The sequence below is a fragment of the Cupressus sempervirens genome, chromosome 3 (genome assembly GCF_028749045.1).
Source record: "Cupressus sempervirens isolate cs-2001-9-10 chromosome 3, ASM2874904v1, whole genome shotgun sequence".
Classification (NCBI taxonomy): domain Eukaryota; kingdom Viridiplantae; phylum Streptophyta; class Pinopsida; order Cupressales; family Cupressaceae; genus Cupressus; species Cupressus sempervirens.
The window spans coordinates 764,099,524-764,124,846 of NC_143120.1; the positions used below are offsets into that span (position 1 = coordinate 764,099,524).

The 25,323-nt window shown below is 38.0% G+C and overlaps 2 protein-coding genes across 3 annotated transcripts in view; both read right to left on the bottom strand.

Annotated features, from left to right (window-relative positions):
- Positions 1 to 25,323, bottom strand: part of LOC149569055 (ran guanine nucleotide release factor, putative (Mog1/PsbP/DUF1795-like photosystem II reaction center PsbP family protein)) — a 114,382-nt gene that overhangs the window by 41,683 nt on the left and 47,376 nt on the right. The window lies entirely within an intron of this gene.
- Positions 347 to 6,564, bottom strand: LOC149569056 (uncharacterized). Of its 2 annotated transcripts, XM_089821838.1 has the most exons (4): positions 3,281 to 6,564; positions 1,715 to 3,148; positions 1,291 to 1,579; positions 347 to 1,172 (listed from the first exon to the last, which is right to left on the bottom strand). In XM_089821838.1, exons 2-4 carry the CDS (start codon positions 3,106 to 3,108, stop codon positions 609 to 611), a joined length of 2,247 nt encoding a protein of 748 aa, XP_089677964.1. In that variant the 5' UTR covers positions 3,109 to 3,148; positions 3,281 to 6,564; the 3' UTR covers positions 347 to 608. The 2 variants fall into 2 exon arrangements, with proteins under 2 accessions (XP_089677964.1, XP_089677963.1); XM_089821837.1 differs by having other exon boundaries at positions 1,715 to 6,564.

Consider the following 25,323-nt stretch of genomic DNA (forward strand, 5'->3'; position numbering starts at 1 on the left):
TAATTATGCTCATCAAAATCATAGATTATCCAAAGCAATGACCATCAAGATTGAAGTGCTTGCAGTGGGGCTCAATCTTAGCTTGCACTATTACTTGCAATCAACAAGTACCTATGCTCCACGGAGTTTCCGGGACGGGGACGTTTTAGGGGACGGGAACGTGTTTCCGGTACGGGTACGGGTCGAAGCCAAAATTTAGGGGACGGGACCTCAGGGGACGGCTATAAAATATAGGGAATTTTAAATTTTTTATATATGGAGAATTAGACTTCTTTAGAGATATATTTCTGATATGCATACCATAACAATGATAAATCATAACATTGATAAACCATTCACCATAGAATACATGGAAATTGAAAACTATTAAGATTAGAATCAAAATGAGAATATGATATGATGATATATCCGAATATCGCATACAATTAGCAAAAATGCCCAAAGGCTCCAAGTATCAATCTATCATCATCATGCATGAAATGAAAATCAAAATGACACAATGAAAGTAAATACTAGAAGTGTAAATGAGATGTCCAACTCCATAATAATCAAAAGCAATAATGTATCTGAGTATCTGAAAAGCAGAAAGCCAAATATATGGCTGTCCTCTAGGAATCTAAATCTCTATCTAAATCAAGATCATCATCAATCTCATCCTCTGAATCACTGGCAGGGGTAGGCAGAGGGTCCTCATCCAATGGAACTCCAAGCAGCCCTGGGGGTGTGTTATCCTCATCAATCTGCAATGCATCCTCAGGATTAACATCCCAACGTAGTGCTGGAGTCTGTCGATACTCAAGACTTTGTCGCTCCTGTAGTCGCAATACACTATGAACAGCCACAAGCTTCTCTGATCGTCTAGAGGTAAGGTTGTTCCTCTTGACCGATTGAATGAAGCTATATGTAGACCAATTCCTCTCTGCAGCAGAGGAACTCGCAACCTGTGAGAGAAGACGGGTGGCAAGGGCTTTCAGCTCAGGTGCATCTCTACCATGCCATGTCCACCATCCAATCGGGTCCTTTTGAGCTAATGTAGCTCTATCAGTCCTCGCCTCTGGTCTACCAAATGTTGGACCACGAAGATTGGCAAAGTCAAGCCATTGCCCTCGAATTTTTGCAGCATCCTCTGCACTATACATTTTTGAAAGGGCCTTGAAGAAGCCGTCCTTCACCTATATTGAACAAACAAAAATTAAGAAGTGAGAACTTAGAGTTTATAAACTTTACAAATAAAATAAAATATTTAAAAATGTATTATAAAATCAGAATTCTTTAATAAATTAAACTCACCTCCTCATCATTAGATGGAAGCACTCTCCCAGGCCTTGGTGCATACCATTTTGGATTGACTGCATAGGCTGCCATATGAAGTGGGTTGTTCATAGTGTTCCACCTTTTCATTACAATGGGCTTAAGATGCTCCTCGTAGAACTCCAAAGTAGGTTCCTTATCTTTAACAGCTTGCTTGATCTGCCCAAGCATGCTATCAAAAGTCTCATAAATCTCTCCAAGGCTAGGAGAGTCAGTATCAGCATATCTAATGACCTGCACAATAGGGTCAATGAAGGAGCAAATGTATCTGCAAATGAAAGAAAATTGCAAGTGAGAAACATAATATGTTAAAAAAATCAGCAAGTGCTTAAATCAATTTTTTTTTTTTATTAAATCAGCAATAATAACAATTATGATATCCACCAATTCTTAAGTTTCTTACCTCATTGTGGTCCACCAATGTTCATCTAGGATTCTTCGTTTGACAAGTCTTCCATCTGGGGTGCTTGATTCATGCCATCTATTCCACTCTGCATTGACCACCATGGATTGTAAGGCCTCTTGGACCTCAAGCATCCTCTCCAACAAAATGAAGTAGCTAGCATATCGAGTCTCCACAGGCTTGAGGAATTCTTTTTTGGAAAATGTCCTAAATAATGCAAGAGATGTGTGATGATTGCAAATAAACATTTGCACGTCTCTAGCCTCAAACACCATAGTCTTTATCCAATCAATTTTCCCAAAGTCCTTCAAGGTGTTATTCAATGCATGTACACAACATGGGGTCCAAAAAATGTGTCTATAGGTGCTCTCTATTATCAATCCAGCTGATTTACACACACGGGCTGAATCAGTGACTACTTGCACAACATTTGAAGTCCCTACCTCTTCTATAGCATCCTTCAAAATCTGAAATTGGAAGGATGCATCCTTCTTTTTTCCCGAACAATCAATGGCTCTAAGAAAATAGGCCCCTGCTGTACTAGTGACAATAAGATTGATGAGTGGCCGATGTTTGATATCGGTCCAACCATCCATGATAATAGAACATCCATCACTCATCCATGTTTGCCTCATATCCTCCATCAAAATGTTTACTTTTGAGTACTCTTTGTCAAGGATAGTGGTGCGTAATTTAGTCTCTCCTGGTGGTACAAATGAGGGACCAGCAGCATAAATATCTTTGCACATTTGTTTATAGAATGAGGAACGAGAAACATGGTATGGTATGCCATGAGCAACAAGAAATCTGCCAATGGACTCTTCAGCTCTATCTTTTGCTTGTATGTTAAATAAATCAGCCACATTGGTATCTCTCTTAGTCTTGGCCTTTCCCTTCCCTTTACTAACAGTGCTAGTGGGAGTCAATGAGGGTGTGGGTGTGCTACTCATAGGACCCCCGGATTTCAATAACTCCCCCTCCACATACAACCTATTGGCCTCAAGTTTTTCTTCCTCCGTAATTTTTTTGCAACCTTTCACCCCTTGCCCACCTATCCATAAAAGATGGCAATACACTCTTGTGTAGCTCCCAAAATAATGCTTCTTACATAAATGACACTCCCATTCCCTACTACCCCCCGAATTTTTCTTCTTATTCTTGTCTACTTTTGTGGCAAATTGTAGGAGAGGTTTCTTAGGGTTGAATGGGCCTTTGGCATATTGTTTTAAGGCTTTGGAAGGGCACTCAAATGGATTAGGCATAGGGACATCTACATTAGGCTCATCAATGGCTGCCCTAGGTCTTTTTCTTGGTCTTTGTAATTGTGACACTTGAGTTTCTTGCATGGCAACTTCCATGCTATCACTACTTCCCTCACTCTCACTGCTGCTCATGTTTTTGCCTTTGGATTTTACAATGATTTATAGTATACTGCTGCAAGTTATAGAAAAAAAAAATATTTCAATGTTCCATTAACATGCCCTCTTTATGTCATTGAAAAAAATGAAAAATGACAACAAACAACAATGAAGTTTGAATCAAACAAAAAGAAAATAAAAAACATACCTAGAATGAAGTAGAAATGAAGGCAAAACTTTCTCTTCCACCTCCAAAACACACTCCTCTTTTGTTGTTGTTGAATGTTCAATGTTTTCCTCTTCCTCTTCCCAACTTGCAAACAACTCCAAATGAGCAATGAGCTCCAACTTTAACTATTTAAGAAGACACATTAGGGTTAACAACTTAACATCCATGTGGGCCCTAGGCGGAATAGAAAAGATTAAATTTTTTTTTTTAAAAACCATTTTTTTTAACTTTTTAACTCACCCATGGCCGGCTGGAAAATAGGGGACGGCGTGGGCAAAAGGGTACGGGCGAGGGACGGGAACGCCGTCCCCGGTACGGAAATCCGTACCCAAGTTTCCTACGAAATTTTTTTTTGCGTTTCGGGGACCGTCCCCTTTCCCCTCAAAAAGGGACGTCGCAGGGTACGTCCAAAATCCGTACCCGCGTCCCCGTTTCGTACCCGGTACGGGTACTAGGGTACAGAGGCAGGGGACGCGTCCCCGTGGAGCATAGACAAGTACCAAAAGGTATGAAAACAAGTTTTACCATGATTTACAAGCAATAATATCTTTCGTTTAATTGCTTCACTACTTTACAACTTCTGTGTTCATGGAAAACTCGCAACACTACAAAAACATTATAAATATTCATCATGAGATCAACAATGACTATGAAATTTTAAATATATGCGTCAAGTACAATGGATGGCTCAAATTGATTTTAAGATCAATTTCCCAAATTATTCTAAAATAACCCTAGGTAGGGTTTGTTACCACTTCTCACAAGCATTAAATGTTGACCAAAGAGAAAATAACATTACTTATTAATACATATCTATTTGAGGATGGACCAAAGATAAAATTCAATGGGGGACTACATGAAATGCATTACATATATCCACTTGGAATAGCTCAATTGGATGAGCAGGGACATGACAAGTTGGAATCCTCTAATTGGTTAAAGATAAGTGGGTGCCACCTTAGCATATTTATCTTGCAATCTTTGTTTTAACTGCAATTCTTCATCCTTTCCACTTTGGAAATTTTCTTATTGAAATGTTCTTGAAATTGATCTAGCAACCTTGACCTTTCTTCATGACTTTGAACTTCATTTGTATCTTGACTGACCTTAATCCATGAGATGTGTATATTTGCATTTTGATAATCAACTCTCAATTGAAGTTTCCAACAAATTTGGATATACAACATTGATCATCATATAAATGATGCATTCTTTAGGAGATGTTGAATCATTTCACAAGGCATAATGTAAGCAAGGCATGTCAATCCTTTCTCTCATAGGCTATTGCTCTTGCATTTTTGTTTTCACTTTGATCTAAAACCTTAAACCACTTTGCTAGCTTGATGAATGACTTGCAAACAACGTTATCCAAGGACGTGTACCCATTTTTTTTAAGGCATCCTTGTCCCAAAAATGTCCAAAAAACAAGGGATGCCTAGGGGCCTTTAAATTTGACTTCTAAAGGAGATTTGACATTGACTTTCAAAATAACACAAATCTGGCATATAAATTCTACTAATCCTTCTATTATGTGTAATTGCAGTCTTCATCCATGTTTTCATATTGATCTCTTGAATTTTTGTCATGTCCTCGTCAGAACAACGTTAAGGGAAAGGGACGCGGCCTCCTATGTGTCAATTCAAGAGGCTATCCAATGGATTGGGCAGTTGGTAAAAGAGAATAAAACTTAGTGATAGCAGTCCATGAATAAAACCAAGGCAGTAGCTTTGTCTTATATGGGCTCATGTCAAGCACCAATGATCTATGTGAATGGTGACAAACGTTGGCTTGGCCACCGAACCATGTGTTGAACACCAACTGGAGTGGATGCGGAAGTAGTTGGAGAAAGATGCTTTGGCATTACCAAAAGGCATCAGTTACACTCAAGGAAGGGGAGAACAAGTCAGTGGAGGAAGAGGTAATAGAGAGCATTGCAAAGGTGGAGGGATATGCAGATGAATTTGGAGATAAAGGAGTTTAGAGGAAGCAGGCACGAGATTCAATCTAGTCATGAGCAGTAGGGATTGTGAGATGCCACCCTCACTGCCAACAACCTTGACGCCATTTTAATCAAATCGTCTTGGAGTTCATACCAATGTGAACAACTTCAGGATTGTCATGTTCAGCGTGGAGCAATGGAAGTTGGAACTATTAGAGAATGCGGGCAAGGCTAACCAAGTCGGGAATCATGACATCGTTGTGGAGACATAAGTGGTGATACACATTCTGCATCGTTGAATTGATAGAGAGCACTTAGGTGTAAGTAGTGCATTAGACAAGAGTGTCGCAGATGTTGCTAAAACGTCTCGGGAGTAAAGCTGCCACAAAGAGCAGAGACATAATTGTCAGTCAAGAGTTGATGAAATAGCATGCAAGGGGAGAATTCGCAAGCAACCACGATCCTGTACATTCCATTCTACAATCTACGGAGGCCGCTTGGATTGAGTCACATAGCATATACACACATCGTGAGGAAAGTGAAAGTATATAGTTCAAGTGTGTGCAAATTGACTATACTCCTTTATTATTGCTAAAACGTTTTCCAGATTCCATAGTGGAGTAGAGAAATATTGTGAGCAATGTAATGTGTATATGATTGTTGCTTGTTAATTTCCTTTGAATATTATGCACTAGGTAATCTCGCAAGTTGCATATTTCACTCATGTTATCTCTTGATTATAACGATTAAGCAAGAGCCCCTCCAAACATTAAACCAAACAGTCACTATACATAATAGGTTGAGTTTCCAACCCGGACCTCAATGAGTTTATTACAATTTCTCTATATATTTTGAATTTCCCTATTTTTATAGAGTTGTCCCCTTTGCCATCCCCTAGCTGTCCACAAAACTGGCAAAAAGTATTGTGTACAAGAAACTCATTAATATCTTGAATTTTTCTACATATTTTAATTTTCCCTATTTTTATAGAGTTGTCCCTTCTATCATCCCCTAGCTGTCCACAAAATTGGCAAAAAATATTATCATATGGAAAACTCATGCCCCTATCCCTTGTCAAACCCATCCCAAAAAATTGGAGTAACCTTGCTTACAAATGCCTTGCTAATGCTCCCATGTCGACCTTGGTGTTTTGAATCACTCTTTCACATGAAGAGGCTTGACCTTGAGCATCCTCTTGCGTGTCCTCTACATGTTGAGATCAGATCCCCCCTATGTTGATCTTGGAATCCCTTATAGTTGTGAGTTGAACTTTGCAACTCTAACTTCTTCAATTCCTTGAAAAACAAGAAAACACGTGTTAAGTTTGTAAAATGATAAATGTGATCAAGCTCAAGATAGCATTATTTCAACTTAGCTTCGGGATTGCATTTGTACGAAGGGATTTTGTCTTGCTCACAATCCTAACCCAACCCACGCATATCATAGACCAATTTATATTCCAATTGACTGTACTCCTTTGTAATTGCTAAAACGTTTTCCAAATTCCATATTAGAGTAGAGAAATACTGTGAGCAATGTAATGTGTATAAGACTATTGCTTGTGAATTTCCTTTGAATATCATGCACTAGGTAATCTTGCAAGTTGCACATATTTCACTCATGTTATCTCCTAATTACAACGATTAAGCAAGAACCCCTCCAAACATTAAATCCAAACATCAGTGAGTCTATTACAGTGGTATGAAAGCCTTACGATTCTCCAGCCTGTGGAGTTTTTTGTAAATGGTTGTAACCATGTTGTTGGAGAATGAATAGAGCCAATTACAACCTATGGAATACACCAGCACGACAAGTCAAGAGTCAAAGTGACCAAGAATTCTGAGAGTAAAACTTCATTACAGGTGGAGATAGAAACCAGCAATACAGATTCTGCGGAAGTTATATTCGAAAATATGAGTGAAAGAAATGCAAAGGGCAATGAGGCTCGGATGTTCAAACAATTGATAGAAACCTTCAACCAAGGGAATGTGTTGGCTAAAAAAAGAGCACAACGACGAGAGCAGCGAATGGAACTCATGATGCAAATGACTGCAAGGCCATTGGGGTTAAATCTGAACATAGATGCCAATAATGCAACAAATAACAATGGGGTTAATGGTGCAGCAAATGAGAATGGGGAAGTCAATGGATAACAATTGTGGGGGTAATGCAACAAACAATATAAACAAGCAGGTTGACCAAAATAGACCAAATGGAGGAATACAAGTGGCTGATAATTTTGGTAGAATACCTAGAGCAGCAAGGACCTCCTAGAGTTCAAGTCCAAGAGGGACAAGAGGGGCAATTACAGGATGTACAAGGCCAATTGATGAGAGAATGGGCAGCAAAAGGAGACGAGTTTCGAGCATCCATTACTCTACGTAATTACATAGACTTTAAGGATGAGACACATGCCAAGGGTCGGCAACTGAGGTTAATATGTTGAGCTGCTAATAAAGATTAACAAATTTTCCCTCCCTTCCTATGATGGAATAGGTAAGATGACCGCAAAGGCTTGGGTCCAAAAGCTAGATATGTATTTCCAGCTGAATCCTATGCCAGAAGAGGATGCGATCAAATTTGCAGCCTTACACCTAGAGGGACTTGAGCACGAATGGTGGAATCATGGCATGATAACCTTAGGGCATAACCAAATTACTTCATACATTGACTTCACGGAAACATTCATTGAAAGGTTTGATAACACAGACCCTAAGCTACATTTTAAAGAGTTGTCACAGCTCAAACAATGGACAAGTGTTGATAATTACATAGCTGAATTTCAAGCCTTAGTGACGGATATAGCACCTAGTAGGCTCTTAATGCTCTTCATGGAGGGCCTCACAAAGCCATTAAGAGGATGGATCAAAGGACTTAGTCCAACTACGTTGTAGGAGGCCTACAAAAAGGTAAGAGACATGGAGCCAACCACATCTAGAGACAAATTTTATTTTAAGGGTTTCACTTTTTAAAAGGACAGAGATAAGAAGCCCTTCCACAAAGAACAACCTCCAAAAGCCGAAACTAAAAAGCTAGACAGTGATCAGCTCAATGAACTTAGAAGGAAAAAGTTATGTTTCCATTGTAGGGAGCCATAGAATTTGTCCCACAAGTGCCCTCTCAAAGCTAAGGAAGCCAACATGGAATATTTTTCAGCGGAAGAATCATTATCAGAAGGAGATAACAGCCATTTAGAAGGTGAAAACAGCATGTGAGGTGAGTCTACAGATGACAAGGTGGTTGACGGGAAAGTTATAGCCCACTTATCAGGTGATGAACAAGCTATATTACTATTCAAGTACAGCGAGTGATTACTTTAATAGATACAGGTGCTACACATAATTTTATATCTAAGACACGTGTTCATAGACTATGACTCTAGACAAATATGCATAGAGGTTTAAGAGTCATGGTGGCTAGTGGACATCAACATCATAGCTCTTTGGTAGTCGAGGATATGCCTCTTTGTATGGGAAATTATGATATGAAAGGTCGATTTTATGTGGTTCCCATGAGTGATTATGATTGCATTGTGGGCATCATTTGGATGAAGACCCTACATCAGTTCATTGTCAACCTGGATAGGATGGATCTGAAGCTCAAGAATTAGGGTAGGAAAGTGGTGATTAGAGCTCTTATAGATAAGGGGCTTAAGGTGATACCTATAAGACACATGGAGAGGCTAATTTAGCATGATCAGGTGCAGTGGATGCAAGAGGAGAGTATGCAACAAAAGCATGAGTACCCACCGCAAATTCAAGATCTATTGACCAAACACTCTAGTGTGTGATGATATTCCAGCAAGGAGATCACTAGATAGGGGTATGGAGCATATGATTGAGTTAGAGGAGGGAGCCAAACTAGTTATCATTACACCCTACAAGCATCCAAATAGGTACAAAGATGAGATAGAGAAAGCCATTAAGGAGCTCCAGAGATGGGTCACATCAGGCCTAGTAAGATTTCCTTTGCTTTAGTGGTAGTATTAGTCAAGAAGGATGAGATATTTAGGATGTGCATTGACTATAGGGAGCTTAATAAGCGCACCATTAAGAACTGGTATTCCATACCCAGAATCTATGAGTTGCATGGGGCGTGCTACTTCTTGAAGATTGATTTGAGATCCAGCTACCATCAAATTAGAGTCTAGAATGAGGATCTAGAGAAGACTAATTCAGGTGCCATAATGGGCACTTCGAGTTCTTGGTCATGTCTTCTGGATTGACCACTGCACCGGCAACTTTCTAGTCATGTATGAGCAAGACATCCAAGGACCAGTTGAGAAGATATGTAATAATCTTCTGTGATGATATACTCATTTACAACAGGACATGAGAGGAGCACTTGCAACACTTAGACATTGTTTTGAGCATCTTGGAGAGGGAGTCATTATATGCAAAAATGTCGAAGTGTGAGTTTGGCATGACAGAGTTCTTATATCTTGGGCACATCATCAACACAAAAGGTGTCCAAGTGGATCCAAAGAAGATCTGTGTTATTATGCATTGGCCTCCACCCAATAACCTTTCACACCTTTGCGAGTTCATGGGATTGTGTGGATTTTACAGGCGCTTTGTGAAAGGATATTCACATGCAGCAGTTCCCCTTACCAATTTGACTCGGAAGGATGCATTTGAATGGACTAACAAGTCTCAATAGTGCTTTGAAAGATTCAAGCAGTTGATGAGCTCTTGCCTAGCGTTGGCCACTCCTAATTTTACTAGACCCTTCGAGTTACACTGTGATGCTTCAGGAGAGGGGGTAGGAGCACAATTGATAAAGAACCAACACCCAATTGCTTATGAGAGCAAGAAGTTGACAGGTGCTGAGCAAAGTTACATTATTTATGACAAGGAAATGTTGGCTATCATGCATGCCTTGGCTAAATTCAAATAATACTTGGTTGGTAGCAAGTTTACAGTCAAGACAGATCATAACAATTTGAAACATTTCTTGGGCAGCAGGAGTTGAATGATAGGCAACAAAAGTGGGTCAGCAAACTACAAGCATATGAATTTGATATAATTTTTGTTAAAGGAAAGAAAAACATAGTTGTTGATGCACTATCTCAGACTACACTTCTATGTGATTGGGGCATTACTGGATGATTGGAGAGAGCTGATTATGGCGGATTATACTAGAGATGATTGGGCCTCAAGCATCATAGATGGTACTATCAAGGATGAGAGGTATACAATTGTGAAAGGTGATAATGTATAAGAGTAGGATATGGTTAGTACCCAGTTCTACTATGAAGCGAAGGATCCTTAGAGCCTTTCATGACTCATCTATGACAGGACACCAGGGACACTTCAAGACATGGGTAGGTGAGGGAGCGGTTTTCTTGGAAAGGACTCAAGATGGATGTTTTGCAGCATGGGAGGGAGTGTGCAATTTGCTAGCAAAATAAACATGAACACTACTATCCCAGTGGGCTATTGCAGCCCTTACCCATTCCGAAGCGAAAGTAGGATAGCATATCAATGGATTTCATCACATGCTTCTCAAGGGAGAGATTGTATTTACGCGGTGGTGGATCAGTTAACCAACTTTGCTCACTTCATAGCTATTTCGTCCACACATATAGCAGTGCAAGTGGTTGAAGCATTCTTTAGATTACATGACCTACCAATGACCATTGTTAGTTATCAAGACAACAAATTCATGAGCTCATTTAGGCAAGAACTCTTCAGATTATGTCGCACTAAACTTACTCTGAGCACAACTTATCACCCCCAGACGGACGACCAAACAGAAATAGTGAATAAGTGGCCTGAAGGTTATTTACGTAATTATGTAGCCAGGCAACAAAGGAGATGGGTGAAATGGCTACACATTGGTGAATATTGTTATAACACAACCCACCACATGTCCATACAGAGGACAACTTTTATGGCCCTCTACAGTTATGATGCACTAGACTTTGTGGATTTTCTTTTCAGTGATAGTAAGACACCCAAATCTAGGGAATGTTTACAAGAGACCCAGGATATCATGAGAACACTAAAGGATAATATGTGAAGACCTCAAAACCAACAAAAACAGTATGCAGATCAGCACAGAGTGGAGCACACTTTCAAGATGGGGGATATGGTGCACCTCATGCTACAATCATATACCTCCCTTGAAAAGAAGGGTGTCGAGAAGTTGAAGCCTCGTTACTATGGCCCATTTAGGGTAATCAGATGGGTTAGTGAGGTTGCATACGAGCTAGAGTTACCAACGGATGGCAAAATAAATAATGTGTTCCACATTCGGCATAGTTACCCCTACTTGACAAAGAGGGAAAATTGATATTGGTTCCTGAGGCCATTATAGACATGAGAGAAAGGATGCTACACAAAAGGATGATTAAGGAGTATCTGATACAATGGGAAAATTTACCTTCTAAAGATGCAACTTGGTAGAATGAGGAAACATTGAAGCGACTTGGATTGTGGCCACTTGGGGACAAGCGAATTGAAGGGGGGGCCGACTATCATGTCCCCGTCAGAATAGCATTAAGGGAAGGGGCCATGGCCTCCTATCTGTCATTCCAGGAGGCTATCTGATGGATTAAGTAGTTGGTAAAAGAGATTAAAGCTTAGTGATCGCAATCAATGAATAAAACCAAGGGAGTTGGTTTGTCTTATATAGGCTCATGTCAAGCACTAGTGGTTTATGTGGATGGAGATAGGCGTTGCCTTGGCCACCAAGCCATGCGTTGAACACCAACTGGAGTGGAAGGCAATAGTTGGAGAGAGAGAGAGATGCTTTGTCGCTACCAAGTAGCATCACTTACACTCAAGGAAGAGGAAGAGGTAATAGAGAGCATCACAGAGGTGGAGGGATATGCAAATGAATTTGGATATTGAGGAATTTAGAGGAAGCAGGCACAAGCTTCAGTCTGATCACGAGTAGTAAGGATTGTAAGACGTCACCCTCACGGTCCAACAACCTTGATGCCATTTTAATCGAATGGTCTTGAGGTTCATATCAATGCGAACAGCTTCAAAATTGTCAAGTGCAGCACGAAGCAACAAAAGTTAGAACTCTTATAGAATGCAGGTAGGGCTAACCGAGTTGTGAATCATGACATCATTGTGGAGACATAACTAGTGATACCCATTCAACATCATTGAATTGACAAAGAGCAATTGGGTGTGTGTCGTGCGTTAGACAAGAGTGTCACAGATGTTGATATGATGTATCAGGAGTAAAATGCATGGGAAGCTACCACAAGCAGAGGCATACTTGCAAGTCAAAAGTTGAGGAAATAGCATGCAAGGAGAGAAGCCGCAAGCAATTGCGATCCTATGCATTCCATTCTACAATCTGAGGAGGACGCTTGGACTAAGTCACATAGCATATACACACGATGTGAGGAAAGGGAGAATTATATAGTTCAAGTGTGTGCAAATTGACTGTACCACTTTGTAATTGCTAAAACGTTTTCCAGATTCCATGTTGGAATAGAGAAATATTGTGAGCAATGTAATATGTATATGATTATTGCTTGTTAATTTCCTTTAAATATTATGCACTGGGTAATCTCGCAAGTTGCACCTATTTCACTCATGTTATCTCCTAATTACAACGATTAAGCAAGAGCCCCTCCAAACATTAAACCAGACAGTCACTATATAGAATAGGTTGAGTTTCCAACCCAAACATCAGTGAGTTTATTACAATTTCTCTACATATTTTAATTTTCCCTATTTTTTAGAGTTGTCCCCTTTGCCATCCCCTAGCTGTCCACAAAATTGGCAAAAAATATTGTCATACAAGAAACTCATTTATATCTTGAATTTCTCTACATATTTTAATTTTCCCTATTTTAATAGAGTTGTCCCTTTTGCCATCCCCTAGCTGTCCACAAAATTGGCAAAAAATAATTGTTGTATTGAAAACTCATCCCCCTATCCCCTATCATACCCATCCCAAAAAACTGGGGTAACCTTGCTTACAAATGCCTTGTTAATGCTCCCATGTCGACCTTGGTGTTTTGAATCACTCTTTCACATGAAGAGACTCAACCTTGAGCATCCTCTTGCATGTCATCTCCATGTTGAGAACAGATCCCCCCTGAGTTGATCTTGGAATCCCTTATAGTTGTGACTTGAACTTTGCAACTCTAACTTCTTCAATTCCTTGAAAAACAAGAAATCACCTGTTAAGTTTGTAAAATGATAAATGTGATCAAAATAAAAATATTAGCATTATTTCAACTTAGCTTTGGGATCACATTTCTATGAAGGGATTTTGTCTTGCTCACAATCCTAACCCAACCCACGCATATCATAAAACAATTTCTATTCCTGATTTGAATTATAATTTGTGACTTTCCAAGTTTAAAAATTCAATTTCCCTTACAAAAGATCCAGCAAACCTCTTGATTTCATTATTTTATACTTCCAAATTAATCTCCAAGCCATACTTGATTGAAATGTTGAATGAATTTTGAGTTTCCCTGGATTTTATGTTTGCGAGAATTCACACTTCTTATAGCTAGGGTGGCTCCTTGATTTTCAACTTCAATCCCTTTACCTCTAGCGAGTTTGTTGCTCAATTGGATGCAAATGTTCTCATTTTCATATTCTTCCTGATTTTTGCACTTCACCAGATCTAAGATGCTCTTGTAATTGATGTTTGAATTGCATTGGCAGTTTAAAATGAAAGCTTGCACCTTTCTTTATAGACCTCACAACCAAGAGGTGTGTCCATTGAATGAGCTGACCTGATTTAGGAGTCTATTCAATTTACAACTTAAGTAATCCTCTTAAGGCCAACGTGATTGATTAGCAATGAGTTTGCACTTGGTTCTCTTATCATAGATGACTCAGTTTTGGCAATTGATATTTGAAATTTATTTCAGTATAGATCGGATTTCATAAGGGGTTTGGAAATGAATTCCAGGGAAAATCAGGAATCCAATCCCCTTCGGAATTTTATTCCAAGGGAGGTTGGAATTCTGACCCCCTTTGGAATTCATTTTTAAAGTATTGGAAATTCACTTTTACTTCAAACAAAACTGAATTCATATCACCTATTCAAAAAAAATCTAAAAATCCAATTCCCTTTTAATTTTGGTTTTTGTCTTGTACAACTCAGATCTGATTTGAATAATATAGATTTCCCATGCCAGATACTTGAATTTTCTCATTAAATCGCTCAGAGTTTCCATTGCAACACCTTAACTTTGAGTTCAGCGAAGATGATTTTGGTTATTGGATTCAAAAAATGTTTCTAAGGCTTGTGTGGAAATCAGTGGCTGTTCCAAGGGAGGTGAAATCAGTAGCTTCTTGGAAATTAATTCCGAGGGAAGTTGGGACTCCGACACCCTTTATAGTTTTGTTCCAAGAGAGATCGAAAATCCAACCCCCTTTGGAATTTTGTTCCAAGGAAGGTCCGAAATCCAAACTCTCTTGAAATTGTGTTCAAGAGATCTTGCAAGTTAATGTTTTTTCAAGAAAACAAATCAAACTTCATTTTTCCAATCCAGATTTCTTTAATTTGCAAGTTGTGTTCTCTTTTGCATCCAGATTTTCTCCATGTTTGCAAATCGGATTTAAGGAGGTTTCTTTCAGATCATATAGCCTTCTCGTTTCAAGGGTTTGGATCCTTGTCTCAAAAATTGAGAAGCATTGCAGATCTCCGAATCAAATGGAGTCTCATCTTGGTCTTTAGATCTTACTTGTTACAAACCAAATTCCATCTTGAATTTTTCGATTTTCATGTCAAGTACTGGGCGGAAATTGAAATTACCTTGGAAATTAATTCCAAGGGAGGTTGAAAATCCAACCCCCTTTGGAATTTTGTTCCAAGGGAAGGAAGGTTGGGAATCTGACCCCTCTTGGAATTTTCCAGTTCATTTCAAAACACAACCTAAATCTTAGAAAATTTCCAAACGAAACTCAGATTTTACATTGGATTCCTTAAATTCTTCTTCTAGATGCAAATTGGATTTTCATTTCAACTTGAACTCTTGCCATGTCTTGGATCAGATCTTCAAATGCAAATTGAATTTTATGATTTCAAGTCCTTCATTATCTTTCTCACAATGCTGAAAGCTTGATGTTTGTCCAAGCATGATGTTTAAGATCAAATGTGTTTGTCAACTTGCTTAAAAACCTCATAGCAATGCCCAGATTTCAAGTGAAGTGGGTTGAATTTCATGACACCCCAAGTCAGGACAGGTTTCCAACCTTGCTTCGAAATTTAGTCCAAGGCAGGTCTGGCTTGGAAATTCACGTTAAAGTGGGTTCAGGATTTTGCTGAGTGTTTGGGACTTGGAATTTTGTTTGGTATTGGAGTTTCATCATGCAGACTTAAGGTTTTCACCTTGTCTTGGGGCTTGCCCTTGGCTTTTCACATTTACCTTGGAATTCCTTGCCTATTTACCCAGATTGCCCTTAATCACTCAAATCAGATTTCAATCATTCACTTCAGAATTCAGTCTGTCAAATCCAAATCATCTTCCTTGGTCAAAATTTGCACAAATGTTGTTTGAAGGTTACAAATTTGTCAATGTTGAAATTGATACAACACTTGACTTTTCCTTAAGCATCCTCATCAATTTGCAAATTGGAGTTTTGACAGGGTTTTGGATTTTGCATCAAGGCAAATCTAATTTTGCATGTGCACTAGAACTACATTCACGGTGCAAGTCAGAATTTCACTCTTCATTAGGGATTCCCATAACTTTCAATTTGCACTTTCAAATTCACTAAGCAATTGTATTATAGCTTGACACATGAAACCACTAACTCAGTCCAAGATCCTAACGGGCAACTAAGGATTGACTTGCATCTTCTAAGATCTTGCTCAAACACCTGACTTCACCAAACTTGAGACTTCAAATCATTACCAAAGTAGGAATATGCTAACAAACTACTCTACTACCAAGTAGGAAGAGTGGCTCCCCATTTGCAATGGGGTGATGGTATTAAAAGGTCACTACACTGAGGAGTAGAGAAATTGGGTATGTCCCATGAATGTTGTAAGCACATGTGCAAGTATACTTTTGAAACATTTAAGATGTATTTGATACACAAATGCATGAGCCATCATAGAGTTGATAATGCTAGGCCAAGCGATGCAAATTCCATGTTGTAATTTGTATTAATGCCATGCACATCCAAAACTATAGATTGATATAAGTAAAAGATTGTTGTAGTTTTGTATTAATGCCATGCACATCCAAAACTATAGATTGATATAAATAAAAGATGATTTTCTTCAGCTCAAATTTAGTTTTGTACTCTTTTTTATGTTTTTTTTTTTTGAATAGAATACCTTTGCATGTCTTCAAATTTGTTTTAGAAGAGAGTGCAAAGAAAATCATTGTTTTAGATAAGATTGCATAGAAAATCATTTCTTTCCTTTAAATGTTTCAATATCATGGTTTTTGTCATGATGTTGTTGAGTTCAACTCTACGCCAAAAATTGGCCTACTAAATCTGCAAAAAATCTAATCTTTGGAACAATGATTGAAGAAAGATTCTCTGCATCTTTTCAACCAACCTTTATACATTGTCTGAAATGGAAAGACGAAAGCTAAGTGGTAGGTGTGTCTAATTGCTATAATTCTATCTTATGGCATAGATTTGCCAGCAAGAGGGAGATCATAGTTGCTTCAAGCTTGAATTTTTTCAGACACGTGTTGTTTTCAATTCTTTTACAAAATGGCTGCTTGGTCTGCTTTTGTGATGTTATTGGTGAATAAGTCTCCTTAAGTTGTAACTTACATCTTAAATTAATAGTGGAACATTAAAATTCAATTCATTATGTTGAAAAACATACTAATCTTTGAATTTCCATACAACTCAGTTCATAGTTGAACCGGACTATGGAAATTCTATTGTTAATCAAAAACATGTTGTAGCACTATGATTGCATGTGGTACAAGAGTAGCATGTTGTCATGAGCACACCATTCCTAAAGACCGTCGCTCCACAGGGATGCGTCCCCCCTCCAAAAAAATAGAATCTCTAAGATAGGAATGTTTTGGGGACAAGGGGATGCCTCCATTGCACCCCCACCTCCAACACATTTATGGTTTCCCATGATTTCGAGCCAATAAGAGGCATTTCCTTTAGAAGGAACACCAATGGGAGATGTTAGGAAGTCTCTGAGACACGCAGAAGTCCCATCACATGAAAGAAACTTCTAGGCATTTCCCTCTAAAAAGGTCATTAAAATTTTAAAAACAAAAAAATAACTTAAAAAAACTATCCCTAAGTTATTACTAAAGGTAATAAAATATTATAAAAGACATTTAGCCTTACATCCCATACCATAAACTAAAGTCAACTAATGCTTTTAAGAAATATTATGAATTCTTCTTGTTGACCTTCAAAGCCATATCTTGCAATTTCCATTGACACAACAGATTTCCATTCACATTTTGAATTGACATGGTGTCTAGAATAATTGGATGACCATTTTCTCCTCATTCCATCTCTTTCATTTAGACTTCAGAAGTTCAAAAGTATGTATTAATTTTTTTAGGTTTACAACTTTTAGGTAAACAATTTTTACTCTAAATGAATAAAACCAACATCAACATAAAATATAAGTCAACCCCCTTTAATAGACTCAAATCCACAAAAAATATCTTGTGCTAATAATTGAAGTAACAAAACTTAATGATAGTGTAATGCCTACCCCTAGACTTTTCTATTGTAGTGTCGGATTCTTTTAGGTCAGTTTTTTTATTGTGTTTTATGATTATCGGTATTAGCTACCAGATTTGATTATATGTCATTTCATACTCAGTTGATTTATATGATGAGTTAGTTATTTCAATTATTTCGATGATGATATATATGTTCATTTAATGACTTTCAGTTATTTCATGATGTATGTTAGAGGAATGATTTATATGGATTTTCTATGGTTACCCCATTCTTGCATGTGTATGGTGTACGTGTATGTTTTACTTTATGATTGACGTTCCTGATGTGGTTAAGGGAGGAAGTTGCAGTCACTTGCTAGTCGGGATCTACACGATGTACCACTTCCTGCCATTGCTTGTTTAGTTTAGAATATATGTGTTTGTACATGCGTGAATTTTATGTAGATTGCAAATACCGAGTATCGACTTCCTTCAATTGCCAGGATGAGCGTACCCTATCGCAGTATTTCAATGGTATAAGTGCGGAGATAACTCTTGAGTCCAAATCCCAACCTAAGCCAATTGTCCTAGAAAGTAGGACAAGTCCCCAAGTTGTTTACCCTTCTAAATTCGCCAAGTGAAGTAAATTTGTGATTATAACCCTTGAGTGTGGTCTAGTTGTTTGTATTTTAGTATAGGTTTTCATTTTTAGCAAGTTTCCATTTCACAAAAATTTCCATTTTTAGTAGGTTTCCATTTCAGGAAAGTTTCCATTTTTAGCAAGTTTCCATTTCGGGAAAGTTTTCATTTTTAGCATTTTTCCATTTTGGGAAAGTTTCCATTTTTAGCAAGTTTCTATTTCAGGAAAGTTTCCATTTTTGCGGGTTTCCATTTCAAGAAAGTTTCCATTTTTAACAAGTTTCTATTTCAAGAAGTTTTCATTTTTAGCATGTTTCCATTTCAAGAAAGTTTCCATTTTTAGCATGTTTCCATTTCGGGAAAGTTTCCATTTTAAGCATGTTTCCTTTTTGGGAATTTTTTTTTCCAAAGGTTAATAAATTTAAAATTATTATGGTAATAATTGATAATTATTATTATTAATTTTGATAAGTATTGTTAAAATTTAAAATTTAATTATTTGAAAATTTGATTTATTACTTTATTATTTAAATATAATTCTAAAGTAAATTGAAAATCAAAGAAATTAACTGGGAGAATTAATGTTTTCTTTTATAAACTTGGATGTGTTTATGTGGTTCAAATATATGAAAATGATTTGTAATACTAGGGAAATTTTATTATTCGAGACCTTAGTAGTTATAGTATTTTGGGAAAATGAAAAAGTGAACCCTAATTGAGATTGAAAACTCTATAAACAGTAATATTTGGAAAGAAAACTAAAACCCTGGTTGTTATTGAATCTTTGTGTTTTGAAAACAAAATGAGAACTTGGAAACCTATAGTGAAAATTAAACATGTGTATTTTTCAAAACCTAATGAATCATGATAATGACTTTTGTATGTACTCTTTATGTGACGTGTGATTTACTGGTGTTGGGGTTTTCGAGTGTTGACTTAGCTTTGGCCAATCAAGATTTATTACCAAAGGCTTGGGAGTTTTGTTATGTGATGTCATGATGATGCTTGATTACGATCTTTTATACCTGACCATTGTGATGTGTCATGTGTGTGCTATGATGAGTTTGATCAGATATTTTGATGTGTTTTCCAGTTCTTGTGTAGAACCGAGGTGGATGATGTGTCTTTGCTGATATAACCTTTGAGTCTTCGATCAGTTATCTTTAGATTGCTTCCCAGTTGCTTGTATAGGATTGAGGTGATTAAATGATTTGTTTTTGGTGATGTCATGTTATGACGTGATTTGGTTTATGTTTACTTGATTTTGGATCAATCCTGTTAGGATGATTGTATTGATGGAATCTGTAATTATGATCAGTAATATTTTCAATACTAGCTTAGTTGCTTGTTTAAGAAGTGATGTGTGGTTTATAGTCATTTGAGATCTTTTCCTTTTGCTAAGCTTACAGTAGCTTATCTGTATGTCATGTTGGGAAGTGGCTTGCAATGGAGGCGGAGGCCCTAAAGAGGCTAGCGGGTAACCCATTGTAGGTTATTTTAATAAGTGATAACATTTCATTAAATGGGTTTAAAATGAATTAATAAGATATTGGTACCACAGAAAGTCACTAGGGGGTCCGGAGTATTAAAAGACTACAGTGGTAACTTTAGAGCTGACTTGTTAGTATGCCTTGTGTGTACGAAAGGATATTGATGCCACATAGAGGCACTAGGGGGTCCAGAGTATTAAAAGACTACTGTGGTAACCTTAGAGTTGGCTTATGTAATGACGCCTGCCCACTTGCATAGTAGATCTTCTACGTATTTGTGTTGCCTCTGGGTTTAGTTGATACTTGTGTCTTGGTACCCTTTGAGATAGTTTTCTTTCAGGTGATTCCTTGAACCTAGACATTGGTTTTGACTTTTGAGTTTGTTATCCTGTTTGGGACTTGAGTTTATCTCCTTAGCGCAGTGGGAGTCGACCTTTTTGGGTTTCACGAGGTCGGGTGGTAGTGCATTTTCTTATACCATTGTGATCCGACAGTTCGATGTCGTGGCTGGAGTTCCCTGTTTTGTACTCTCTTTCATTCTATTTCTTATGTACTATAATAGATGTTTGTACTGTATTGTATTGTATTTTATTTCATAGATCTTATGAGATGATGTAATCTATTTCATGATGTATATTATTTCAGCCTCTCATACTCTGTGACTTGTACAATGGATGATTGTACAATCTGCTTATTGTCAAGTGACATCTTGTAATTGTATATTATTGAATTGGAATTGTACTTGTTATAATTCTTTGATGTGGATTTGTTATGTTTTGGATTTAGTATTAATTAAAATTAAATGTGATTCAACGTCATGGGACCCTTAGGAGATGTTATCTGTTTATGTTGGCTGTTATGTATGCGAGATAATGCTTCCGCTATTCTATCTCTTGTTATTGCTTCCGCTATTTTATATCTGTTGTTGTTAAGTTATTATCTTTAAAAAAAAAAAAAATGGCAGACTTAGTGAAACTTTAGGTTAATTTTTTTTGGGTCACCTAGCAGGGCGTTACATATAGCTCATTTCATGAAGTAGTTCATTACCATTAAATTAAAGGAGACTATCCCCAAGACGAAAAAATAAACTTTCCAATCTTTTTTTCGTTTCCCTGACATTTTTTGTGATTGCTCGGTCGCCTTCTTCTACCAATCTCTGTATGTACATTATTTTATAAGAAATCTGCACAGTAATGTTGGTATACCAGAATTACAAGCTGAGATAGTATCAATAAAACCACTCTTTGTAGATGAAAACTACACGCTGGTTAGCTCTCAAAATGTTCAATTTTGACATTTGTCATTTGAATACTACTATAAGGGGTTGTCGATCTAGAAAATGAAACTCTAAAGTATCCGATGGGGCTATATCGTGTGTTGTGCACGCATAGTTGTGGCATAGGATCTCATCGTGGGAGAGAGTTGAGGTGTGATCTTGGGGATGTGCTATGTGATGATTCCACGAACATAGTTGTGGCATAAGCAAGGCATGGCGTAGCGCTGAGGTGTAACCATGGAGGGTAAGTGTCGGTGTGCATTAAGGGTGGCTAAGGTAGTTGACCTCCCTCAAGAGGAATGAAGCAGATTAGTCCTTCCCTCTAGTCTCGGGGTGAGGCAAAGGTGACACATAGTCTTAGGAGTGAAGAAGAGTAACTCCTCCTTAATATGTTATGGTGAGGTTTGGTGGCAAATGCAAGGCTTGTTGTCCCTACCTTAGTGAAGTAGAGTAACTGAGCCAATGTTGGTGATGACTCAAGGTGAGTCATCTAATTCTAAAAGTTGGGCAAGTGGAGTACCTAATCCTATAGTAGGAGGCAAGTGGTTTGTCTGTGTATGAGCATTGGGGCTCATGGTGAGTTATGTGGGGAAGTGTTGCAAAGCCATATATCTATGCATTGTCAGTTTGACTAGCATTACTCGAAAAGGCGAGTTATGATGGATGGTGAGAAGGGATGACTTGTGGTGCATGACTAAAATGGGTGAAGTGATTCATAGGTGATGCTATGGTGGCGTAGCCAAGTTGGAAATGGAGTACAATGTCCAAGGGACTAGGTGCATCATGGCATAAGGGTATGGTACTCAAGTAGGTATGCATTACAAAGGAATCCAGTGGGTAAGATTATGTGTACACGGGGGTTGGTTTGAGTGCAATGGATGCATGTGTTAAAGGTGTTCACCAACATGGCATGTAGACTAAGACATGGTGTCAAGGCAATAGAGGCTCGATGTTTGGATTCAATGTTTGGCTAAAACAGTTTTGTAGGGAACAGGTTGGTGCTTCAAGGTTCCTAGCGAGCTGAGGGGGACCAACATGAGATGGCAAGTTGTGGAGACACAGGGTGTGTTATGGTAGCATGCAAGATTGGATTTGAGGACTCAAAGGATGTTCCAAGGAACTATGGAAGTGTCGAGTATGCGTAGGAAGCAAGGGAGGTCTTGCCGGTCTAAGTTACTCGGGGTGGATGCATTGTTCAGCAAGGGAGTCATGACTATCATTATGTCAGCACCACTCCCTCGCTGTCCCCACCACTGTCCCTCCATTGTTTTCAAACTTAGGCCCCAAGTACCCTTGTCCCTAAACTATGTTTCCTTATCCCCACAAGGAAACATCCCCAAATCTCATCGAGCAATGCTATAGACTAATTGCAAACTCATAAGAAAAAGATGTGAATCTCATTCACACCCTAAATAGGTATTTTTCCAATTACATGACAGCAACAAGATACTTAAACATTGTCATAAAAATTTCCTAAAGATTATGACATAAACACTCTAAATACTTACTTTTTAATAATAGTGACCACTGACCATTATAATAAACCTGCAGACCTGGACTAGTACTCGGATGGGTGATCTCTCAAGAAGTCCTAATGCTTCACCTTTGAGAGCATCACCTAGATGCAATGAGTGCAAAGCACTGAAACACAAGGACACATCTCCCCAAAACCCCAAGTTTTTCGATATGGGGACATTCCAAGGATGTCAGAACGAGTACTTGGCATCCCCCCCACCTTTATCTTTGCACCATTAGGGACGCAGGGATGCACAAAGGTCCCCTAGATGGTTGGGGAATGCCCAAGCGCCCCTAGCAATCCAGTGGACTTATGTACATCCCCCATTAGTGGCTTATAAGAAAAGCAAAAATAAAAAAATTATATTTTTAAAATGTACTTTGGGTTCTATTCAAACCCTACATGGGGGTGTGCCCCATCTTGGCCACTCCAATTCTAAACCCCTCAATGCTTCATTTTTCCTCACTTTTGCATTTCTTAATGTTTGCTACAGTAGATAGAGAAGAGTGAGGAGTGATTCGAGGAGTGAAAGGAGTCTATGCAAGTTAAAGAGAAGCAAGAAGAAGAGGAAGATTCTACACATTTTCATAACTAGCATTTCAAGTACTTTATGTATAGTATATTTCAATATAGTATATACAGCACCACCACCCCACACAGCAGCCACCTCCTGTTGTTTCCTCGTCCCCTGGTCCACCAGGATCCACCTATTTTGAAAAATAGTCGTACCCGTACCAATACTAGTATCCTGTGTACCCAAGTACCCCCGTCCTCGTGCAACCTTGGAATATAGTATATACAGCACCACCCCCACCCCACAACCACCTCATGTTGTCTCCTCATTCCCTAGTCCACCAGGACCCATATTACACTGATGCTAAGTGTTCCACTCATTCTCATGAAGGATGAGATCTTGTGAACCACAACTCAATGAGCTTGGCTCAAAACTACATCGTTGAATCCTCATAGCAATATCACACTTTCACTTTTGTGGAAAATGCCTCCTACTTATCAATTGATGAGCTTAAGGGACATTATAATGAATGGTTCACAAGGCACAAGACTTGTTGAAGGTTTTTCGAATGGGGTTGCAAGCAAAGATGGCATAACATTGGAGGAAACTTTGTGGTTAAGGGAACTTGAGTTGGAGTAATACTAGGATGGGTGACCTCCTAATAAGTCTCATTGCTTCACCTTTGTGAGCATCACCTAGATACAATAAGTGCTAAGTGTTCCACTCATTCTCATAAGAGATGGCTTCTTGTAAAGCACTCCTCATGAAACATGGATCAATGAATTTGACTCTAATAACTACACATTTGAACATTCATAGCAATGTCACAAGTTGACTTGTGGACAATATCTCCTACTTATCAACAGATGAGCTTAAGGGGCTTTATAATGAATGGTTGATAAGGCACAACACTTGCTGAAGATTTTGTTAATGGGGTTAAGCGCACTTGAGCTGAAGAAAAACTAGGATGGGTGACTTGCCCAAGAAGTCTTGGTGCTTCACCCCTATGAGCATCACCTAGATGTAATGAGTACTAAGTCCCATTCATTCTCAAGAGAGATGGGTTCTTTTGAACCACTACTCATAAGACTACATGGACAAATCCTGATAGCAATAACACTACTTTCCAATTGTTGCCACGACAGCAAATGAATCATTAGAATCACACAAATATTCTCCAAAACCAAAGAAAACTCGAATAAACAATAAGAATTTCTGTGATAGGAATATAACTTAAATATTCTTTAAGAATTTCTATTATTTTTAATTTCTTCTTGTATGATAAAATAATTGATATCTGTATACCTATGTTGGCAAAGTAGACAATTACAATGAACCTATTGCCAACTACAAAACTTTGTGATTGAGAATGGAAGGATTCAACAAATCTACCATTTAGGACTACCCAATTGTTCTCCAAAACTAAAGCAAGAGCACACAAATAATAAGAATTTATGTGATAGAAATTGGTTACTTACATGTCCTTTTAATCCGTCAAGTTTTTAATCTCTTCTCGTGTGATAAAATAACTAAACTACAGTAGAAATCTACATTGAACATTTTGCTGACTACAAACTATGTGTTTGAGATAGGGAAATTCATGCAAAGGCACCCTGTAAAGTATAAACTGACTATATAAGTTCTCAATATATAATGTCTTAGCAAAACCATTTTTTTAATAAAATAACAAGTTGCGATGAAAAGCTCAAGTCGTTTACGTGTTAAGATAGTTGTGGCAAGATCCAAGGCATTCTAATCCATTGGCTAGCAATAAACTGCAGTGTTGTAATCAAACCAAACTAATACATTGTCTTGAAGAACTAATCTGCATTGTATGTCAGGCCAGAAATTCCAAACATTTTGGTTAAATACACTGACGAATTTGAAGCCCAAACTAACCATGCTTCTAACCTCAAATTTATGATACAACATGTTATTAATACAGTTTACTATAAAGTTAGGGATGCTCCATTGGCAAAGTCACCTAATCAATTCATTTTGATAGTAAACTACAAAGAAACCAACAATGATAACATCTGTCAAATATAGTAAT

What these genes read in the sequence shown, in the direction of transcription:
- LOC149569056 (XM_089821838.1), bottom strand. Translation starts at nt 3,108, where the DNA reads ATGAGCAGCAGTGAGAGTGAGGGAAGTAGTGATAGCATGGAAGTTGCC. An exon ending in CATTGGTGGACCACAATGAG is followed by an intron (nt 1,580 to 1,714) that starts GTAAGAAACTTA and finishes TTTCATTTGCAG; the next exon opens with ATACATTTGCTCCTTCATTG. An exon ending in TTCCATCTAATGATGAGGAG is followed by an intron (nt 1,173 to 1,290) that starts GTGAGTTTAATT and finishes TGTTCAATATAG; the next exon opens with GTGAAGGACGGCTTCTTCAA.